Genomic DNA, 18,996 nt, shown 5'->3' on the forward strand with positions numbered 1-18,996 from the left:
GGGTCGCTGAACAGTTCCTGTAGCTTTTCTTTGAAACTGTCCTAACTTGTTATCTCGTCATCATGCGTTTGGTGCCACACGCGTGGGGTGCCGCCGAGATAAAAGATGACATTGGCGAGCATAATCGTTTGGTCCCACCTGTTATTAGCACTGGCGTGTTCATAGAGCTTGATCCAGTCGTCTACATCCTGTCCCTCCAGGCCAGAGAACACACCTGGGTCACGATGTGGGGCAACCGTGACGATTGGAGCAGCCGGACAAGCCGAAGCCGTTGCAGAGGCGGGCTCGTCACCGGGAGTCATGGTGACAAGCTCGATAGAGTTCCGTGGCGAGGACGGGGATCGCTCACCTCCACCAGAATGTTACGTGTAGAAAGACACAGACGGAAGAGACTACATATTTACAGGCTATTTACACTGGAGCCAGAGCACCAGGCCGACACTCGCTCGCGCCAAGGGCACAGACCCACTTCATCGTTCTCGCGGCGGCTCGTCTCTTAAGCATCTCGCGATAATATCGTAATAATATTAACAAACCTTTAAAAAATCCCCTGCTGACTTCTCATGGTTTCAGTGGAAAAAAACTTCAGTACTACAAACTTCAGAATAGTGAACTTTTAAAAATAATGATTATTATTCAGTTCCCATGTCATGTTAACAACGCCTCAGTACTACAGACTAATATTCTGAAATGTTGGGATTCTTAGATTTCCGTGTATGTTTCACGGCAGCTAAAGCAGTAGGCTAGCAGATGACAAGGTGCAGGGAGTGGACGCCATAGCGCACGGGTTCAGCAAATCTGAGACGGCACTTAATAAAAAAGTGCGGGAGAGAATTTTTTTTTTTAATCTGTTGCGGAGGAAATGACACATCGGGCTTCGCAAGCACATGCTCCACCCAGGCAAGTGTCGCTTGGCAATGTAGGGCGAAAGAGTTAAGAGACGCACCTACTTTCTGCGCATGGCTCTTTATTTTTCGCTTCTTTCGGCAGCCATACTAGCTATGTGCGTGGAGAAATGTAACCTCCGTACTCGTGGGGATGCCACACGGTTACACTTTGCACTTTCTGGACGGTATCGTTTACGCACGCTTACGCTTTGGAATAGTTCAGGCGTCCGCCTCGAGCAAGACAGTTGTAGTGTCCACAGTAAGGAACATGAAAAATAAACAAACAACAAGACACAATGCACTCTGGAGGCGACATAGAGCTTCTATTTTGTCAGTAGTTTTCCCAGCGTCTGCTTTGCACGAGTCACTCTTATTATACAGTGCTTCGGTAGTATATGACGGCGGAATCTATGGAAAATAGCAACAGTGCAGGCTGAGAGCCAACAGCTATGTTTTTGTGGATAGCTCACCTTATGAACTGATGGGTTGGTGGGCAGAATAGTTAATCTTGGGGCTTTCCCTATAACGGCCTTTCAGAATAACGAACTATTTTCAGTAGTCCCATGTGATTCGTTATATGGAGATTTGACTGTACACGGTATGGGAATTTAAAGGAGAATTTTCCTTCATTATATCCGTTAGTTCATTATACAGTTAAACCTTGACATAATCAACTTGGGTAAATTGGCACTTTACTTTGTTATATTGACATTTTTTTTATATTGAAATTTAACCTTTTAAGCAAAGAAGTAGTCTTTGTAGGATTTTTCTAACACAGAAGGAGCTGTAAAATATTTCATCGGGCAATCAAAAAAATAAAATTTCAGTGACAAAGGCAATTTCATTTTGTTGAATTTGAGAGTCAATGGAGAAAAATATGGTTTCATGCAGAGTTGATGATATCTTCACACTGACAGTACGAAGCAAAGCTTTCGTGCCCACTCCCCTGTCACGGCTGATAGCATCGCCCGACCACGTAACCGTGGAGCTAGAGCAGCTGCAATCTGGTTCAAAGCAAGCACGCCGTCGCAAAATAAAGCTGAACCTGGATGTGGGCTCGAACACTTCTCTGTTTAAGGCTGTGTGATGAAAAAAACCACTACAGCTTTCACACAAAATGTGAACCGAGTGCCAAAGTTGGCAGCGCCTCTGTATGCTTCAGCTAGAATGGGTGCAACAAAAGTTCACTGCATGTAAGTAGAGTACCGTATGCACGAAGTACTTGGACACACTCTACAAATTTATGCTGTACAATTATGCACAGCATTACAGAAAAATTCACAGGGTGCTAGGATACGGAATTTTGCTGGTGATTATTCGACAACTGCAAAAAACAAAGAGACAACTAGTATGCCATGCGATGTGCTCCTCCATGAGCCGTGCCAATATCGCGCTGTTTAAAGATAAAGCCATCCTCACACTGGACTTGGACATTGCATCGAACAAGAGGTTGGGCAGCGTGACGTAAAACTAGAGTTTTTCAAGTAGATTGTGAATGGAATGATGAAGTTGATAACACCTGTGTACTTTTTGGATGCTGCAGGAATGATCACATACACACGAAACGCAGAAAGTTTTGTGTGTTTGGTAGGCACAAGCGGCAGTCTGTAGCTGTCTATGAAACAGGAATAGGCTGAAAACTGCAACAGCATAAAGTATAAGTTCAGCGAAGCAAATTTTGTGACAATGCCAATGGTTAAGTTGATAAGGTTCCCACCAAAAGATTAGCAAGTCTGACATCAAGTGAAGAGAAGACTGATAAAGATCTGCATACCACATCCATACAGCGTGGAGATAATGCTCTGCAGCCAAACAGCGTTACCTATTGCAAATTGCAGTAACGCTATGCAGCCATGGCTAATGAGGTGTGTGCGTAGGGAAAAGGAAGTACAAACTGATACACAAATAATTTTTTTTTGAAATTTTAAAGAACAAATTTAGGGTAGCCATGAATGCTGCCCGTACACAAGATAGTAATAATGTATGACAACATGCCATTGTGCTGTCGCTTTTTGCATGCTTCTGGAAGTCATACCCTTGTCATCACATTATTCACGAAACTACCACACCGCTCAGGAAAATGAATACTATGTAAAATTATGACAAAGGCCATGGGGCGTGGTGTCGCTCCTGTGTGCTTCTCTATCGGCCAAGCAGCTAATCAGGGGCTAACACTGTGCCAGCCTTCAGAAGCAATCACTCACCTGAGAGGACTGGTCTGCATCAACACGGCTGCTGCGACTCACGTCCAACTGCATTTAAACAAAAGCAACGAAAGCTTTTAGGTTTAATCACTCAGGCATATATTTCAAGGAAGTTCATGGTTCATGCATGAGTCATAAGAAGCACTGTTCCTGAGGCTTCAAATGCTGACTTCGCATTCTTTTTTTTACAAGTAACAACAATATTGGCTCTGGCACTATCATTTGATCTACTTTTGTTGATTCGATCTTGACGGGACTAATGAAATTGATCGAATTATATGGTGCGGCCAAATGAAAAAATATAGACCCCACAGGCTAAATCAGTTGGAACACTGCATGAAGGAGCAGTTATAGTAGAGAGGCATAGAGACGAGAGGAGCCAGTTGATAGCACATAAAGCCTAAAATGCAACAGAAAGAATGCAAATACAGTAGAACCTGATTAGAAAATGTCACATCTGATGCGAACATACCTTCATTGCATCCGATAAATAATTATCTGTGTTCATTATATTGACGTTCCGACTAAGCATCCCGACTATGAGCATCCCATTGCTCATAATGGGAACAGCGAAAGCAGCGAGGAAAAGTGAGTGCACAAGATTAAAGGGACACTTAAGGAAAACATAAAGTCGAGCTAGGTTGAAAGATTGGGCTTCTGCAATAAAGAATTCTTCATATGTAGCAAGAACTGAGTTTTCATAGGCGAGAAAATGACTAAAATGGTAAATTGAAGTGTTGCCACTTGTGGACTATGATACCTCTCCTGTGACATCAGCACTGGCTGATTGACAGAGAGCTCCATAGAGGAAGGTCACGTGGAGGTTACATCAGCTCATCCGTTTTGGCCCGCATTTGAAGAGAAGCAGCGGGACCTTCGAAGGCAATTTTCTACGTAACAATGCGATGTACTGTTGCACACAGAAAAAAATGATAGACTTCTAGACAAATAAGCTATCAATATAAATTGACTTCATATTTTCCTTTAATGTTCCTTTAACGAATTAACACCCACAAGCACAGTCGAACCTTGATATAACAAACATGGATATACCAAATTACTGTATGTAAAGTAAATGTAAAATTTCGCTGGTCATGCTTTAATTCACTGTAGTGCTCTCCTGCAATCATCATCAGCAGCAGCAGCCTATTTTATGTCTACCGCAGGACGAAGGCCTCTCCCTGCGATCTCCAATTACCCCTGTCCTGTGCCAACCGATTCCAACTAGTGCCTCTAAATTTCTTTACTTCATCACCCCACCTAGTCTTCTTGCATCCTTAAATGTGCTTCCCTTCTCTTGACACCAATTCTGTAGCCCTAATGGTCCACCGGTTATCTAACCTACGCATTACACATGACCTGCCCAGCTCCACTTCTTTCTCTTAATGTCAATTAAATAAAGAATTCTTCATTTGTAGCAAGAACAGAGCTTTCATAAGCGAGAAAATGATTGAAGAGGCGCCACTTGTGGACTACGGTACCACTTCAATTTTACCAACCCAGCATAATATCGGTCATAGTCAGTGCTGGCAGTATCAAAAATAAATGTATCTTAGATACTATCTCGGATACTTTTTGGGTATCTTGTATCTGTATCATGACACATCTGGCAAGACATGTATCAGTATCTGTATTTCGGATACATGAAGGAATGTATCCTGTATCTTAATACATGTATACCAGATACTGCTATCGCAACATCACCATGCGAAACTATAAATGTTGGCTGAACTCCACTTCTCAAGCTGATGCTGTTGCCACTAAGCTACCTGAATAAAACTAAAGGCAGCAACATTCTTTTATTTTTCTGCCAGAACCCTGCAGCAAGGGCAGGCAATGAGGTCTGCGTGTCCCTATTGGTGGAGCAGAGCCGCATGGTGGCGCTCGCGCTGTCTAGACAAAAACAAGTGCCTGAATATTTGCGCGCAGTCGACCTTTCATTTCCCTAATCTTTGTTTTCATTGCGTCAGTGCCATGACACTTAATGTGTCATGGCACTAATGTGTCATGGCACTAATGTGTCATGGCAATGTGTCATGGCATCATGACACACCATAATGTGTTGTGTCACTGCAGCTTTATGTGCTCTCTGTATACATGATGTGCCAAAAAAAATGTCACTACCAGCGTTGTTGCTGCTGTACACCTGTCCAGTGATCTGGTATTGCGTAAACGGTAATACATTTACGGACATGGTAAAACTCCATAGCAGTATTTGCGCCATCCTGCAGGGGCGCAAATGCCGGTGTGGTATTTGGTGTTCTTATTGATGTTCTTGTATTTAGATGGCAACTCGCCAACTGGTTGGTAAGAAGAGCAGCAACTCCCATCAATTACCAAAGTGACAAGCGAAAACCGCTGACAGCGCCACATATAAAGAGCTTTCATGTTAAGCAGCTAAACAACCACAATTGTTTAGGAATGAAAATATTGTACTTTGTGCAAGAAAGAGAAACATTTTGAGATATATAACAGACATTTATTCCAAATGAAACAGTGTTGGTCAGGGTTAAGAAATTTCCAAGCAAACATTTTTGTGCATAAGCGGTTGCTGCTACATTACATAGATCTATAATAAGAAATTTGCAAATGTATGAAAGTATCTTTGCCCACCCCTGGTTATAGCAAAGCAAACTTTTGCCTGCACGCACCTCAAAATATATATTCTAGTAGCAAAAATATCTAATCAAGTCGTCGACTGCCTTTCAGATTCCAGACTTCTTGAGCCTGTGTAATTTTCGGACTTCCCTAAGGCACCACCACCAAACCCTAGCACTAGAAAAATACCCAAAATTTCAGATGCCGCACCACGTTTCAGGCATGAAACTTGCGCGCGATGCTGCAAGCATAGTGGCCATGAACAAAGCTGCTGTCATGTCGACTCGTATTATGTCATGTCGACTCGATTCGTATTAACTCGGCTTGTTGTGTTTGTAAATGTAGTGTATGTCGCGCTCCCTTTATGTTAGGATTAGCATTATGTAAATTTTCTTTTAGTTATTGTCACTGTATCGTAAACTGTTTCTTTATATATGAAGATTAATGTTATGATTCTTAATTTTTTCTAGCCAGCTTATTTGTAATCTTTTCGTTTTAATGCTCGTTAATGTGCCACATGTTGTGCCAGCTTTGCGTATATTAATACAGTGAAATCTTGATATAATGAACTTCAGGTGACCGTGATAACTTGTTCGTTATTCTGAAATATTGTTATAATGAAAGCCCCAAAATTCACCATTCCGCCCATCAACCCATCAGTTCATAAGGTGTCCCCATGTGAGCTATACACGAAAACGTCGCTGTTGGCTCTCGGCACGCGCTATTGCTATTTTCCAGATTCCGCCACCACGCATCACCGAAGCACTGTATAAAAAGAGTGATGCGTGCAAAACAGACGCCGACGCTGCAAAAACTACTGACAAAAAGGTAGCTCCATGTCAATTCCAAAGCGCAATGTTTCTTGCTTGTTGTTTGTTTTTCACATTTTTTGCAAGGGACACTGTGACTGTCTTGCTCGAAGCGGACACCTGAACTATTCCCTAGCACAAGCACGCGTAAACGACACCGTCTGGAAAGTGCAAGGTGCAACCGCGTGGCATACCTGCGAGTACGGAGGCTAAGTTTCATCATGCCCTTAGCTCGAACGGCCGCAGAAAGAAGCACGAAAGAAAGAGGTATGTGTAGAAAGAAGGAGGAAAGAAGGAAGAGACACGCCTCCATTGCTATGAGCGACACTTTTCTGGACGGAGCATGTGCTCGCAAAACCTGATGCGTCGTCGCCTCTGCGTACTCACATTCTTTTAAACCAAGCTTTCTTTGCCTCTTCCTTCGACTATGCCACTGCTGCTGCTGTCCGGCACACTGTGTTGGGGGGATTCCAGTTATAGAGGAAAGGCTACACGAGAAACTCGTTTTCACCCCACCGCGTTGAATGTGCACAATGCCCTCTGGAGCTCCCTGGGCGTCACCACATTAGCCTCATGACAGCTGTAATTATCCGTGACTCTCCTCAAAAGTGTTGCAGAAACTGCAGCACTTCCTTTTCTACTAAGGTGCCAGTCCTGAGGGGATGTAGATAGAACTGTAGGGAGGAGAAGAGGCAGTTTCCATACAAGGGTGGGTGGGGGAGGGGGGGGGCAGCGATATGAGAAGGCAAGCAGACCCTACTACTATACGACAGCGGTTGCGAGGAAACTGGATAAGCTTAAGTTCAAGGTATGTACGGTACACTGCGTTGGTGCTATTTCTGAAAAACAAACTCCATGCAAATATATCATGCAGACAAACTACACAGGGCATGCAGAAGCAGAGCCGCATTAATTAAAGTGCACCGCAGGGTTCAGGCGACACTACAGAAGCGGTCGACCGTCCAATCAGCACTTCTGTCCCCACCGTGGTAGCTTTGCAGCTATGGCATTGCTAGAGGTCACGGATTTGATCCCAACCACGGCAGGCGCATTTTGACGGGGGCGAATTAGAAAATGCATGTGCACTTAGATTTTGGGATATGTTAAAGAGCATTACAGTGTCACAATTAATCTGCAGTCCACCAGTACGACATGCTAATAATTCAATTGTGGTTTCGGCACATACAGCCCCATAATCCAATTCAAGTTTAATACTTCTGCCACAGTGGGATGTGCCATGTGAAGCAATAACAATGTTCAACCCTCTCACAGGTTATAAAATATGGCGCACAACAACAGCTTAAGCAAACACCTCTCCCTGGTTTTTCTGCGTACTATGCAGACAAACAGCAGTGGTGTATGCAAGGTAACATTTAACATCAACTCACCACTCTCGTGTTAGACTAAATGTTGAAGAAATTAAGCTTTAGCCATCAACATCACTGCTACTTATCGTCAGTCAAAGCATCCAGCACAGAAAGCTTCACTTACATCGATTCCCAGAGTGCGTCGGATATGCACGATTGTTTTTTCTTGGGCGCCATTCCAGGTTTTCGGAAATCATGCACCGTGACGTCTGCTCTCTGCACCTTGTTGTCTGCTAGCCTACTGTTTCGGTTACCGTGAAAGATACATGGAAACCTAAGAATCGCCAGATTTCACAATATTTGTTTGTTGTGCTGAGGTGTTAACATCCCAGGGAAACTGAACAATCCTAATTCTGAAAAGTTTGGTATTCTGAAGTTCGTAGTACTGAAATATTTTTACATTGAAACTAAAGAAGTCAGCGGGGGATTTCTGAAAAGCTTGTTAATCTGAAAAGTTTGTTAATGTCGTGTTCGTAGTAAAGAGGTGTCACTGTAGTTTTGTGACCTAATGTAAAGCGCGCACCTCTCCTGTCTCCTATCCGTCCCAAGTCTGGCAGGGACCCACAAGAGACAATAATGGGCCACGTCAACAACTTAGCAGAAGATTATCACCGTCAGTGAAGGGGTGTACTGTAAACCAATTCCTATATTTTGAGCATTAATAAAACACCCTTCTGCCAAACATAAATATGCAAAAATGTGGGCGATAAGGCATTTTGATTACCGAAACAATCTTTTCGTTTCCACAAGGATGTATCGTTCACCTAAATCATCCTTTTGCTGCTAAGGGTGTTATAAGCTGTTAATACAGTTGCTCTTAGTACATGTCGCCACTGTGGTGATAATTGAAAGTTGCTAGGTGAAAGGCATTCAATATAGTACAATTAATTATTAACAGCTATACGTGGTTTTGAGGTGCCTATTAGCTGACTACTTATATCGAAACAAGCTTCTGTGGAGATTTCTTTAACTGGGATATAACTGTTCCACTGGTACTGCACTTCAGGTCGGAAGACAATGGCTATATAAACGTGCTAAGCTTGTTTCACATGATGCGATTTGCATCGTACCAAAATCACAGTTGCAGAGATTCTTGAAGTACTTGAGATAAGCCAAACAGGAGTACTATGTGTAAGCACACTGTCAGTGTGCCTTGACAAGAAAAGAAGTAGCTTTTTTGAGAGAAGCCCCAGGTAGATAAAAGGGACGAGATTTGGCGACGAAATAAAAAGCGCAGGAATTTCCATAAAGAAATCAGTTGACAGTGCAGCTACGTCCATTTTTGTTCTTTCCTTTCTGTGCCCATGTTCAACTGTACACTGTTACTACTGCCTTTATTGAAGTATCATGCAACTTGCAAGATGTACAAAGACAGGATGACATTTGTGTATTTGAATATTCTTTTTGCTAGATTGTGAGATGAATCTGCAAACTGATTTATTCCAGGTGTGATTTAACGGCAAGTGTATGCATATTTACCAAAATGCTACTCAGTCAGGCTCACATGAGCTCATGCTCACAGGTCGGTCCACGTCTTAGTGAGCTGACTCAAGTTCACCGACCTATATTTATTTATTTTATTTTTATTTGTTTACAATACTGCTACTCTCATTTGAGAGCGTGGCAGTTGGGCGTTACAGTAGACATGTATATGAATACGCATTTAGGCAGTACAGTTAAAAAAATGGAAGAAAAAAGAAAACAATTGCCCGAGGATGGTAATATAAGAAGCTGAGTTTAGAAACAAAAATGCAAGTTTTCACATGACAGTTCATTAACATGATACTGGCAGTTAAGAATACGTAATTAACTAGTTTATACATAAAATAGGAGCGAACTGAAAGATAACACTTAACGCGTGAAGAAATTTTAAAGTTGTTTGAAGGGATACGCTTTAAAGCATACACTTTGAGAGTGAGAAGACACGAATGGAAAAAGAAAGAACAATCTAGGCAAGCAATCAGCAGGAAATGGCAGTTACAACAATTATCTTAGGACTAGCAGTAGTACAGTAATGAAAATTCATTTTGGGAACACAGTGTACCATATGTCCACATAACGACAATCAAACAAAAATGGAAAAAGAAAAGTGGGAAGTCGAAAGCAACACAATGCGAAATTTGTGACGATGACACGTGCGATGATAAATTGTTTTATTTACGCACTGCAGCTTCCAGTTGTGAAGTAAATTCGGACAACGATTCGATGGCGGTTATAGCAGGATCAAGTCGGTTCCATTCAGCAATTGTAAGGGGGAAGAATGAATACTTAAACGTGTCATTGTTGCATGTGTATTCTGTTAAAGTGTGCGCATGTTTGTTACATGTTTTTCGAGCCTCAGAAAATGAAATGTACCTGGACACATCTATCTTATAGTTATTTTTTAGAAGCTGAAACAAGAACTTCAGGCGAGCGTGTTTTGCCCTGGTAGATAGCATTTGCAATCCAGACTGCGTTAGAAGATTAGTCGGTGAGTCAGTGCGTTTATATTTGTTGTGAATGAACCTTATAGCCTTTCTTTGTACTGCCTCTAATTTTGTTATGTTAGTTGTTGTATGAGGAAACCAGACTGAGTTTGCATATTCGAGAACCGGCCTAACGAACGTTGTGTAGGCCAGTAACTTCGTTGATGTTGTAGAGAGCGCAAGGTTTCTTTTGAGGAAGAATAGTTTGCATAATGCTCCTGCCGTGATATTTGAAATGTGTTTATCCCACCTGAGGTCTGAGGTTAATGTAACTCCCAGGTATTTGTGTTGTTCAACTTTAGTTAGTGGTATGCCGTTAATCTCATATGTAAAGTTGTATACATACATACATATGTATACATACATGACATTAAATCTGTAACCTGTGCAGTGCATAAGCAAAGATTGCATAGGAGTTCGTATTTCATTGGATAAAACACATCGCAGTTAGTCTTATAGAATGTAATTGATCATTGCATGAAAGCTTCGTCTCATGCTGATTCCAACAAGTACATTGCGTTTGCATCACATTGCATCAATTTGCCGCCACCTCTCGCAAAAAAAAGCACCTGCCGATACTGCCATGAGACCACGCATGGTCATGCCACTTGCCAGGTCCATCGGCTATAGGAGAAACATACACGGAACCTAGCAGTTACCACAAGGTAGCAGCTATGGATGCTGGTACAGTTTGCAACTGGCCACTCAACCACTCAAGACAAGTGTGTTGAGTACCCACTAGTATTAAGGCAAACTTTTATTGTCTATATCTTAAAGCTTTAATGTGGTCTCCTCAAAATTTTCACAATGCTTGGATTCTAAAACTTGCAAAGGTAAACAGTTCTATTTCATTCTTGTTTATGAAGAAAGCTCATATAAAAGCTTAGAGATAGTATCAATGCCGAACACTTTTCCTCCGAACAATATGTAGTATGCTTGTGGCATTCAGGCAGCTTTTCAACAGCACAAAAAGGAATAAGTTTCTCCGGTTTTCAGCATTGGATTAATGCAGGCAATTCATGCAGGCATAAAATTTTGGTAATACAATCTGTTCTGGAATACTACATCAGATTGTAGCTTGACACTTTCCTTGCACTTTCTTATTTTTGTGGAATAGTCTAGTTTGAAAAGGCTCCTATTAGCATGCTCTAACATTGGTATAATACAGGTTAAGTACATAATTAGCTTAACAGATTGGGATGCTTGCTTTAATTTCCAGTAAAGGAACCATATCATCTGCTCCAATCCGCCTTTCGTATGATCCAAACGCGCATGCGCTGCACCCTAGTGGTGAGCACCGGAAACGTTTTGTATGTGGTCGGTGGTTCGCGCAGCAGACAACACATGTGGGCAGCCGGCAGTATAGTTGACGAGGACGCGGTGTGAGTGGGAGACCTATTTGTCATACGTATGATGAAGACGCAACTGATGACAGTGAGTCGTCATAATGTAACAGGCCTTCGTGCCGACGATGCCGACAAAACTACTGTGGCGATCCACAAAACCACTGGCTCCTGAATTAGAACATTGCACTGACAATGCGAACATCGCAGCAACTGCGGTTCTGTATGTACTTACTGATGCTCAAATTGAGTCGAAACATGCTTCCCAAGTTGAAATGCAAAATTTACAACCCTTGCCAGCCGTCCACATCGAGCCTGAGGCGGTGTTGATCTTGTTCAGCACAGCTTCATTAGGCCTAACAGAGTCTACGAGTTCCTCCATTACCAGATGATTTAAAATATAGTGTAAGCAAGTACGATGAAGGAAACTGCTTTTATAGTTCAGGCCTGGCCATACCGACATGAAATAAACCACTCTTAGCATAGTACGATGCACACACAAAAAGTGGGAAGTGGCGACATGATGCAGTGCCAACACCGCGGTACATTACTGTTCTTGATCGAAGGCTGTTGGTCACACTCGCCAGCACTTCGAATAATGAAGTGCAACTACGTGGAGTGGTAGATCTGTGTGTATCATTGTGCTGACAAACTTATTAGTCACAGAGAAACACAGTGTGTTTCTTATGCAAAATAGCCAACAAGTGATGGCCCTTTCAATACTGCAGCATAAAGAGCAACATTGCTAGTTGTCATGCGAGTACAGCAGGCATCGCCATTTTCGCTTGATAGCAATCGCCTATACGTGCTCTCTAAATGAGCGCTTATGTGCGTAGAGTTTACTCAAGCAATATGCCATTAAACATACAAACTATACGGCTGATGAACAGCACGAAAAGTGAGGATCACCCGTCAAAATCAGCAGTAGCCACCCTCCCCAAAACGGCGACTATAGGTGGTCGTATTGCACGAGACGCTCATGCCTTCTCGTCTCAGCGTGATACGACACCTCTGATATGCACATGAGAAGTGTTCATATATGTTTTGAGCATTTCGTCATTGTTTTGTGTCAGCGATGCACACCTTCTGCTGTACTTCAAGCGAACAGCAAGCGGTGGCTGCACACATGCCGATGTAAACATATGCGGCATTCTTGTGTTGAAATGGAAACTGACCCTTGCAACATTTAACGCCCGAACCCTCTCGAGTGAGGCTAGCTTAGCAGGTCTCTTCAAAGAACTATCAGACATTGTTGGGGATATTATCAGCCTTAGTGAGATTAGAAGAACTGGTGAGGCTTACACATTGTTGAATAACGGCCGTGTCCTCTGCTATAGAGGTCTGCCAGATAAGAAGCAATACGGAGTAGGATTCTTAATTCATAAGGACATAGCGGGCAACATTGAAGAATCCTACAGCATTAATTAGAGGGTAGCTGTAGTCGTAATCAAATTTAATAGGAAGTATAGATTAAAGGTAGTACAAGCCTACACTCCAACATCCAGCCACGACAATGAGGATGTAGATCAGTTTTATGAAGATGCTGAATTAGCGATGAGAAAAGTGCAACCTCTATATACAGTAGTAATGGGTGACTTCAATGCAAAAGTGGGGAAAAATCAGGTGGGTGAACAGGCAATTGGCAACTATGGCGTTGATTCTAGGAACGCTAGAGGGGAGGTGCTAGCACAATTCGCAGAAAGGAATAAGCTGAGAATAATGAACACCTTTTTCAGGAAACGTAGCAACAGAAAATGGACCTGGAAAAGCTCTAATGGTGAAACAAGAAATGAAATTGATTTCATATTTTCTTCCAATCCCAGCATAGTGCAGGATGTAGAAGTGATAGGTAGGGTAAAGTGCAGTGATTGTAGGTTAGTGAGGGCCAGGATTCACCTCAATTTGAACAGAGAAAGAGTAAAATTGGTCAAGAAAAACAGGTAAACTTAGAGGCAGTAATGGTAAAAGCAGACAGATTTAGGCTGGTACTTGCAAACAAATATGCAGCCTTAGAACAGAGAGAAGATGACGATGACATAGAGGTAATGAATGAAACCGTAACGAGGCTGGCTTCAGAGGCAACAATTGAAGTGGGAGGCAAGGCACCAAGGCAACCAGTAGGCAAGCTCTCCCAAGTAACAAAGGACCTAAAAAGAAACGACAAAGAATGAAAGTGTCCAACTCAAGAGATAAGATAGAATTCGTGGAACTGTCAAAACTGATCAACAAAGCGAAAATAAGTGATATAAGAAATTATAATGTGAGAAAGACTGAAGCCGTAAAAAATGTACGCAGCCTGAAATCAGTGAGAAGGAAACTTGGCAAAGGACAAACCAAGATGTATGCACTGAAAGATAAGCAGGGTAATATCATCAGCAATCTCTAAGGTATAATAAAAACAGCGGAAGAATTCTATATTGACCTGTACAATACCCAGAGGACTCAGGAGTACTCTATTCGAAACAATAATGAACAGTATACAGAAACTCCTCCTATAACTAAAGATGAGGTCAGAAGGGCCTTGCAAGGCATGAAACGGGGAAAAGTAGCAGGAGAGGATGGAATAACAGTCGATTTAATCAAAGATGGAGGAGACATAATGCTAGGAAAACTGGCGGCTCTCTATACGAAGTGTCTATCGACCGCAAAGGTTCTAGAAAACTGGAAGAATGCAAACATTATACTAATCCACAAAAAGGGCGATGTTAAAGAACTGACAAATTATAGGCCCATTAGCTTACTACCAGTATTACATAAAATATTTACCAAAATAATCTCCAATGGAACAAGGGCAACATTGGACTTTAGTCAACCAAGGGAGCAGGCTGGCTTCAGGAAAGGATACTCTACAATGGATCACATCCATGTCATTAATCAGGTTATCGAGAAATCTGCAGAGTACAATAAGCCTCTCTATATGGCTTTCATAGATTACGAAAAAGCATTTGATTCAGTAGAGATACCAGCAGTCATAGAGGCATTGCGTAATCGAGGAGTACAGACCTCTTATGTAAATACCGTGGAAAATATCTAGAGATTTCACAGCCACTTTAAATCTACACAAGAAAAGCAAGAAGATACCTATAAAGAAAGGGGTCAGACAAGGAGACACAATCTCTCCAATGCTATTCACTGTGTGCTTTGAAGAAGTATTCACGCTATTAAACTGGGAAGGCTTAGGAGTAAAGATCGATGGCGAATACCTCAACAACCTTCGGTTTGCCGATTTGCCGATGACATTGTTCTATTCAGCAACAATGCAGATGAGTTACAACAAATGATTGAGGACCTTAACAGGGAGAGTGTAAGAGTAGGGCTGAAGATTAATACGCAGAAGACAAAGATAACAGTAAATAACTGGGCAAGGGAACAAGAGTTCAAGATTGCAAGTCAGCCTCTAGAGTATGTGAAGGAGTACATTTACCTTGGTCAACTAATCACAGGGAACCCTGACCATGAGAAGGAAACTCACAGAAGAATAAAAATGGGTTGGATCGCATGCGGCAGACATCGTGAGCTCCCGACTGGGAGATTACCGTTATCATTGAAAACGAAAGTATACAATCAGTGCATTTTACCGGTGCCGACATATGGCGCCAGACTTGGAGACTGACAAATAAGCTTAGAGAACAAGTTAATTAAGGACCACACAAAGAGCGATGGAACGAAGAATGTTAGGCGTAACGTTAAGAGACAGGAAGAGAGCGGTTTGAATCAGAGAGCAAACGGGTAGATGATATTCTAATAGACATTAAGAAAGAAAAATGGCGCTGGGCAGGTCATGTAATGCGCAGATTAGATAACTGTTGGACCATTAGGTTGACAGAATGGGTACCAAGAGAAGGGAAGTGCAGTAGAGGACGGCAGAAGACTAGGTGGTGCAACGAAATTAGGAAATTTGCAGGCGCTAGTTGGAATCGTTTGGCACAGGACAGGGGTAATTGGAGATAGCAGGGAGAGGCCTTCGTCCTGCAGTGGACATGAATAGATAGATGATGATGATGATGTAATCATCATCATCACCACCTATTGTTGGAGAAGTATGGGAGAGGCTTTTGCCATGCAGTGGGCGTAACCAGGCTGATGATGATGATGATGTGTTGCATAAATACTCTGCACGCAATATAAAGAGCTATGGCCACTATGGTCAAAACTGAACTATAAAAGCAGTTTTTATCATCGTATTGGCATACATTCAGTGCAGGTCTAACGGTGGCAAATGCATGAACTCTGCTGCTACAATACGGCTGACCTCCGCTCAGCGGAAACGACCCCAGCTCGAACTTGAAGTGGGTGGCTGGCGAGTGCTCACGTTTGTACATTTCAACTTCTGAAGCATGTTTGGATTCATATGGAGTACAACTAAATAGGAATACAAAGCACAGGTGCTGTGGCAATTGTGTTACGGATTGATATATTCGTTCAGAGGCACATCGCATCGTGGCTGGTTTTGTTGGCGTAGCTGGACGAAAATCCGTCATCACATTTCGCCGACTTGCGGTTGTAAGTCGCGCCAGGGTCGTCCAGGAAGCATCCAGTCAAGCAAAACGAATATTACAATGACCGACAAATATACGAAACCATTTCAGCTCGCTTCATGCAGTGTGCCTACCTGCGTTCCGCAACACTCCGATGTTGTACATTTTGTCTCTCACAGAGCCCACTAAGGTGGCTCCACAGAGCAATGCAAAAGCTGGATTGCATAGGTTTCTGGTAATCTGGGGTTTTCAGCCCCAGTTTCAAATAATGTGCTGAAGCAGGTCGAAGCACACGCATGTCAATAGGATTGGCCGAATAGTTCAGATAGCTTCCTACTTTACATTCACAATGGGAACAGTGCGAACAAGATGACTTGTCATTGTCTTGTTCACACTGTTCCCATTATGGATGTATACCAACTCGCCCAACTTTCCACTTTGATTCCTACTTTACACTTGCCACTACGAATACAATATCCCAGCACTCTATTTTGTTATTAAACAAACAAATATACTCTTAACAAAGTACTTCATGTTTGCCATGGGGCTCTGCCACAACACTATGTACTGCCGCAAATTGATTTAAATTTCTTGGTACAGATTCACAGTATATAACATTGCAAGACACAGGATGAGAAAGTAGACGACATCCATGTCTGTTAGAATGCTATGCTGCATACAAAATTGACTGCAGCATTTAAAAAATTTCTTGTGTCAGCTTTTACACCTTTCGAAATAGAGAGGTTTTTTATACATAATTCCACTACATGTGCTGCGATGGACGAAGCCAGGCTTGTGCTAAAATTGAAATTCATGAATTCCATTGCACATTCAGTAAGCATATTCACACACAGATCATACACAATCCTCTCACAATCACACACAGCCTAGATCAGCAGTTTCTTAACCAATCGTTCCCAGTTTGTTGTCGCCAACTGCCACTCATCCACTCTTTCTCATGTCTGGTTGGTTGTTTCCCAAGGCACTGTTCTAAGCGCCCTACTTTTCCTAATTTATATTAATGACCTACCAATTAACTTAACATCTAATATATAGTTTTTTGGTGACGACTGTTTACTTTACTGATGCATAACTAACCTATCTGATGCTACTGCCCTACAATACGATCTCCTCAAAGCCCAAGAGTGGTGCGACATGAAATTAAATGTCAACAACACGGATTTATTCTCTTTCAACCGCCGACGTAACTACTCACCTCCCAACTACCTCCTTTACGGTTGTCCAATAACTCAAACCGACACTATCAAGTACGTAGGTATTCATATGTCAAGTGATCTATCCTGGTCGAGTCATATCACTCATATATCGAACTCTGCCATTCGTGTCCTTGCCTACTTAAGGTGTAACATTGCCATTGCATGCTCTTCTCTCAAACTAATTGCTTATGAATGAATTGCTTGTCAGACCTAAACTAGAGTTTGCACTCTCAATGTTTGATCCTCACCAATGTAACCTGTCTAATTTACTGGAATCTATTCAAAATCGTGCAACACAATTAATTCCTTTCAACTTACTCTTATTGGTCTAGTGTAAACCAACTAAAATCCCAACTTGAACTTAGTGCTCTTGCATCGCGCCATAAACTTGCTCGCCTTTCTCTTTATCACAAATTTTTTCACAGCTTGCCACCCGATAACGTATTCATCAGCACAGCCCATCATTTGACTCGTCACAGCCATCCCAACGCTGTCTACCCCAGCACGCCCTTACCGCAGCATTCCAAAAATCATTTTTCATCCGTACTGCCCTGAACTGGAATGACTTTCCTGGCCACATCGCTTCCCTAACAGATTTTCAACAGCTCAAGACTGCCATAAAAATTCATTTTTTGCCATAACTGCCGTACTCCCTGCCCACCCCTCATGTAATACCCCTTAAATGGGGCCTATGAGGACCTAATAAAGAATAAAAAGATCATTTGCGGCTTACTTCAGGGGCAGATGTGAGCTTTCAGGGTGGTGCTTGCTGCTAAGTTTGGTGCAAGAATATGGCCAGTAGCCAGAACCGCTTATGCACAATTACGAGCAATACAGTCGGCTCTCATTACAATAAACCTTGATGATCTGACAAAAAACGTCAGTTTTATCCGAGGTCCGTAATATTCGAAACACCTCTCTTCCGAAACTTTAGTCGCAATGTCTAACAGCATTACTGCAAAGAGTGAGTGACGAACATCGAAAGTAAAAAACAAACAAAAAGAAAAGTCACAGTTTCACCGGAAAGGCAAAGCATCGACTGCGATAGCAAATTGGTAGACAGCTATGCGAAGTAAGGATAGTAATCTTATCTCGCCTGATGACCGCAGAAGGTTGCTGTCAAAACGTTGGAGTGAGGATGCGCAGCAGAAGCAGTGAGTGAATTGACCTTCCGTGTTGCCTCTCGCTTCAACACAAACTAAATGTCGAAAGCACAGCACATACGAAGCTACCAGCACTGGGCGCACTTTGTCCACATCGCAGATCGCTTTCAAGATACGGCAGCCACAGCTGCGCCGTAAGCAGCAGCCACTGGAGTAGACCCCCCTCTCCCCTGGTGCCTCGCACGCAGACGAAGACAGCATGTTTCCACCCCGCCTTCCACTCTCATGCGCGATACTGAACCGCGATCATCGGCTGACCCTCACAAGTCAGTTGTCAGCCCGTGTTGACATGGCAAAAGTACGTTTCATACGGCCAATTTTGAAAAAACAAATTTCACTAATTTTGTCCGATGTACCCGATATTCCGTTTAGCGCGGTTTGTTAAAAGCAAACTTCATTGCATTAATAAAATACATAGAATAAACTAAGGTTAAAATATGGTTTGTTATATCAGAAAGTCTGTTG

The 18,996-nt window shown here is 42.4% G+C and overlaps 1 protein-coding gene across 2 annotated transcripts in view; it reads right to left on the minus strand.

The window, feature by feature from the left end:
* LOC126539892 (uncharacterized) overlaps nucleotides 1-18,996 on the minus strand; it is a 242,735-nt gene that overhangs the window by 32,332 nt on the left and 191,407 nt on the right. For both annotated transcript variants that reach the window (XM_050186702.2, XM_050186704.2), the window contains exon 18: nucleotides 3,092-3,139. In XM_050186702.2, the coding sequence (XP_050042659.1) occupies nucleotides 3,092-3,139 (48 nt within the window). The remainder of the gene's footprint in view (nucleotides 1-3,091; nucleotides 3,140-18,996) is intronic.

This window comes from Dermacentor andersoni, chromosome 2, assembly GCF_023375885.2.
Source record: "Dermacentor andersoni chromosome 2, qqDerAnde1_hic_scaffold, whole genome shotgun sequence".
Classification (NCBI taxonomy): Eukaryota; Metazoa; Arthropoda; class Arachnida; order Ixodida; family Ixodidae; genus Dermacentor; species Dermacentor andersoni.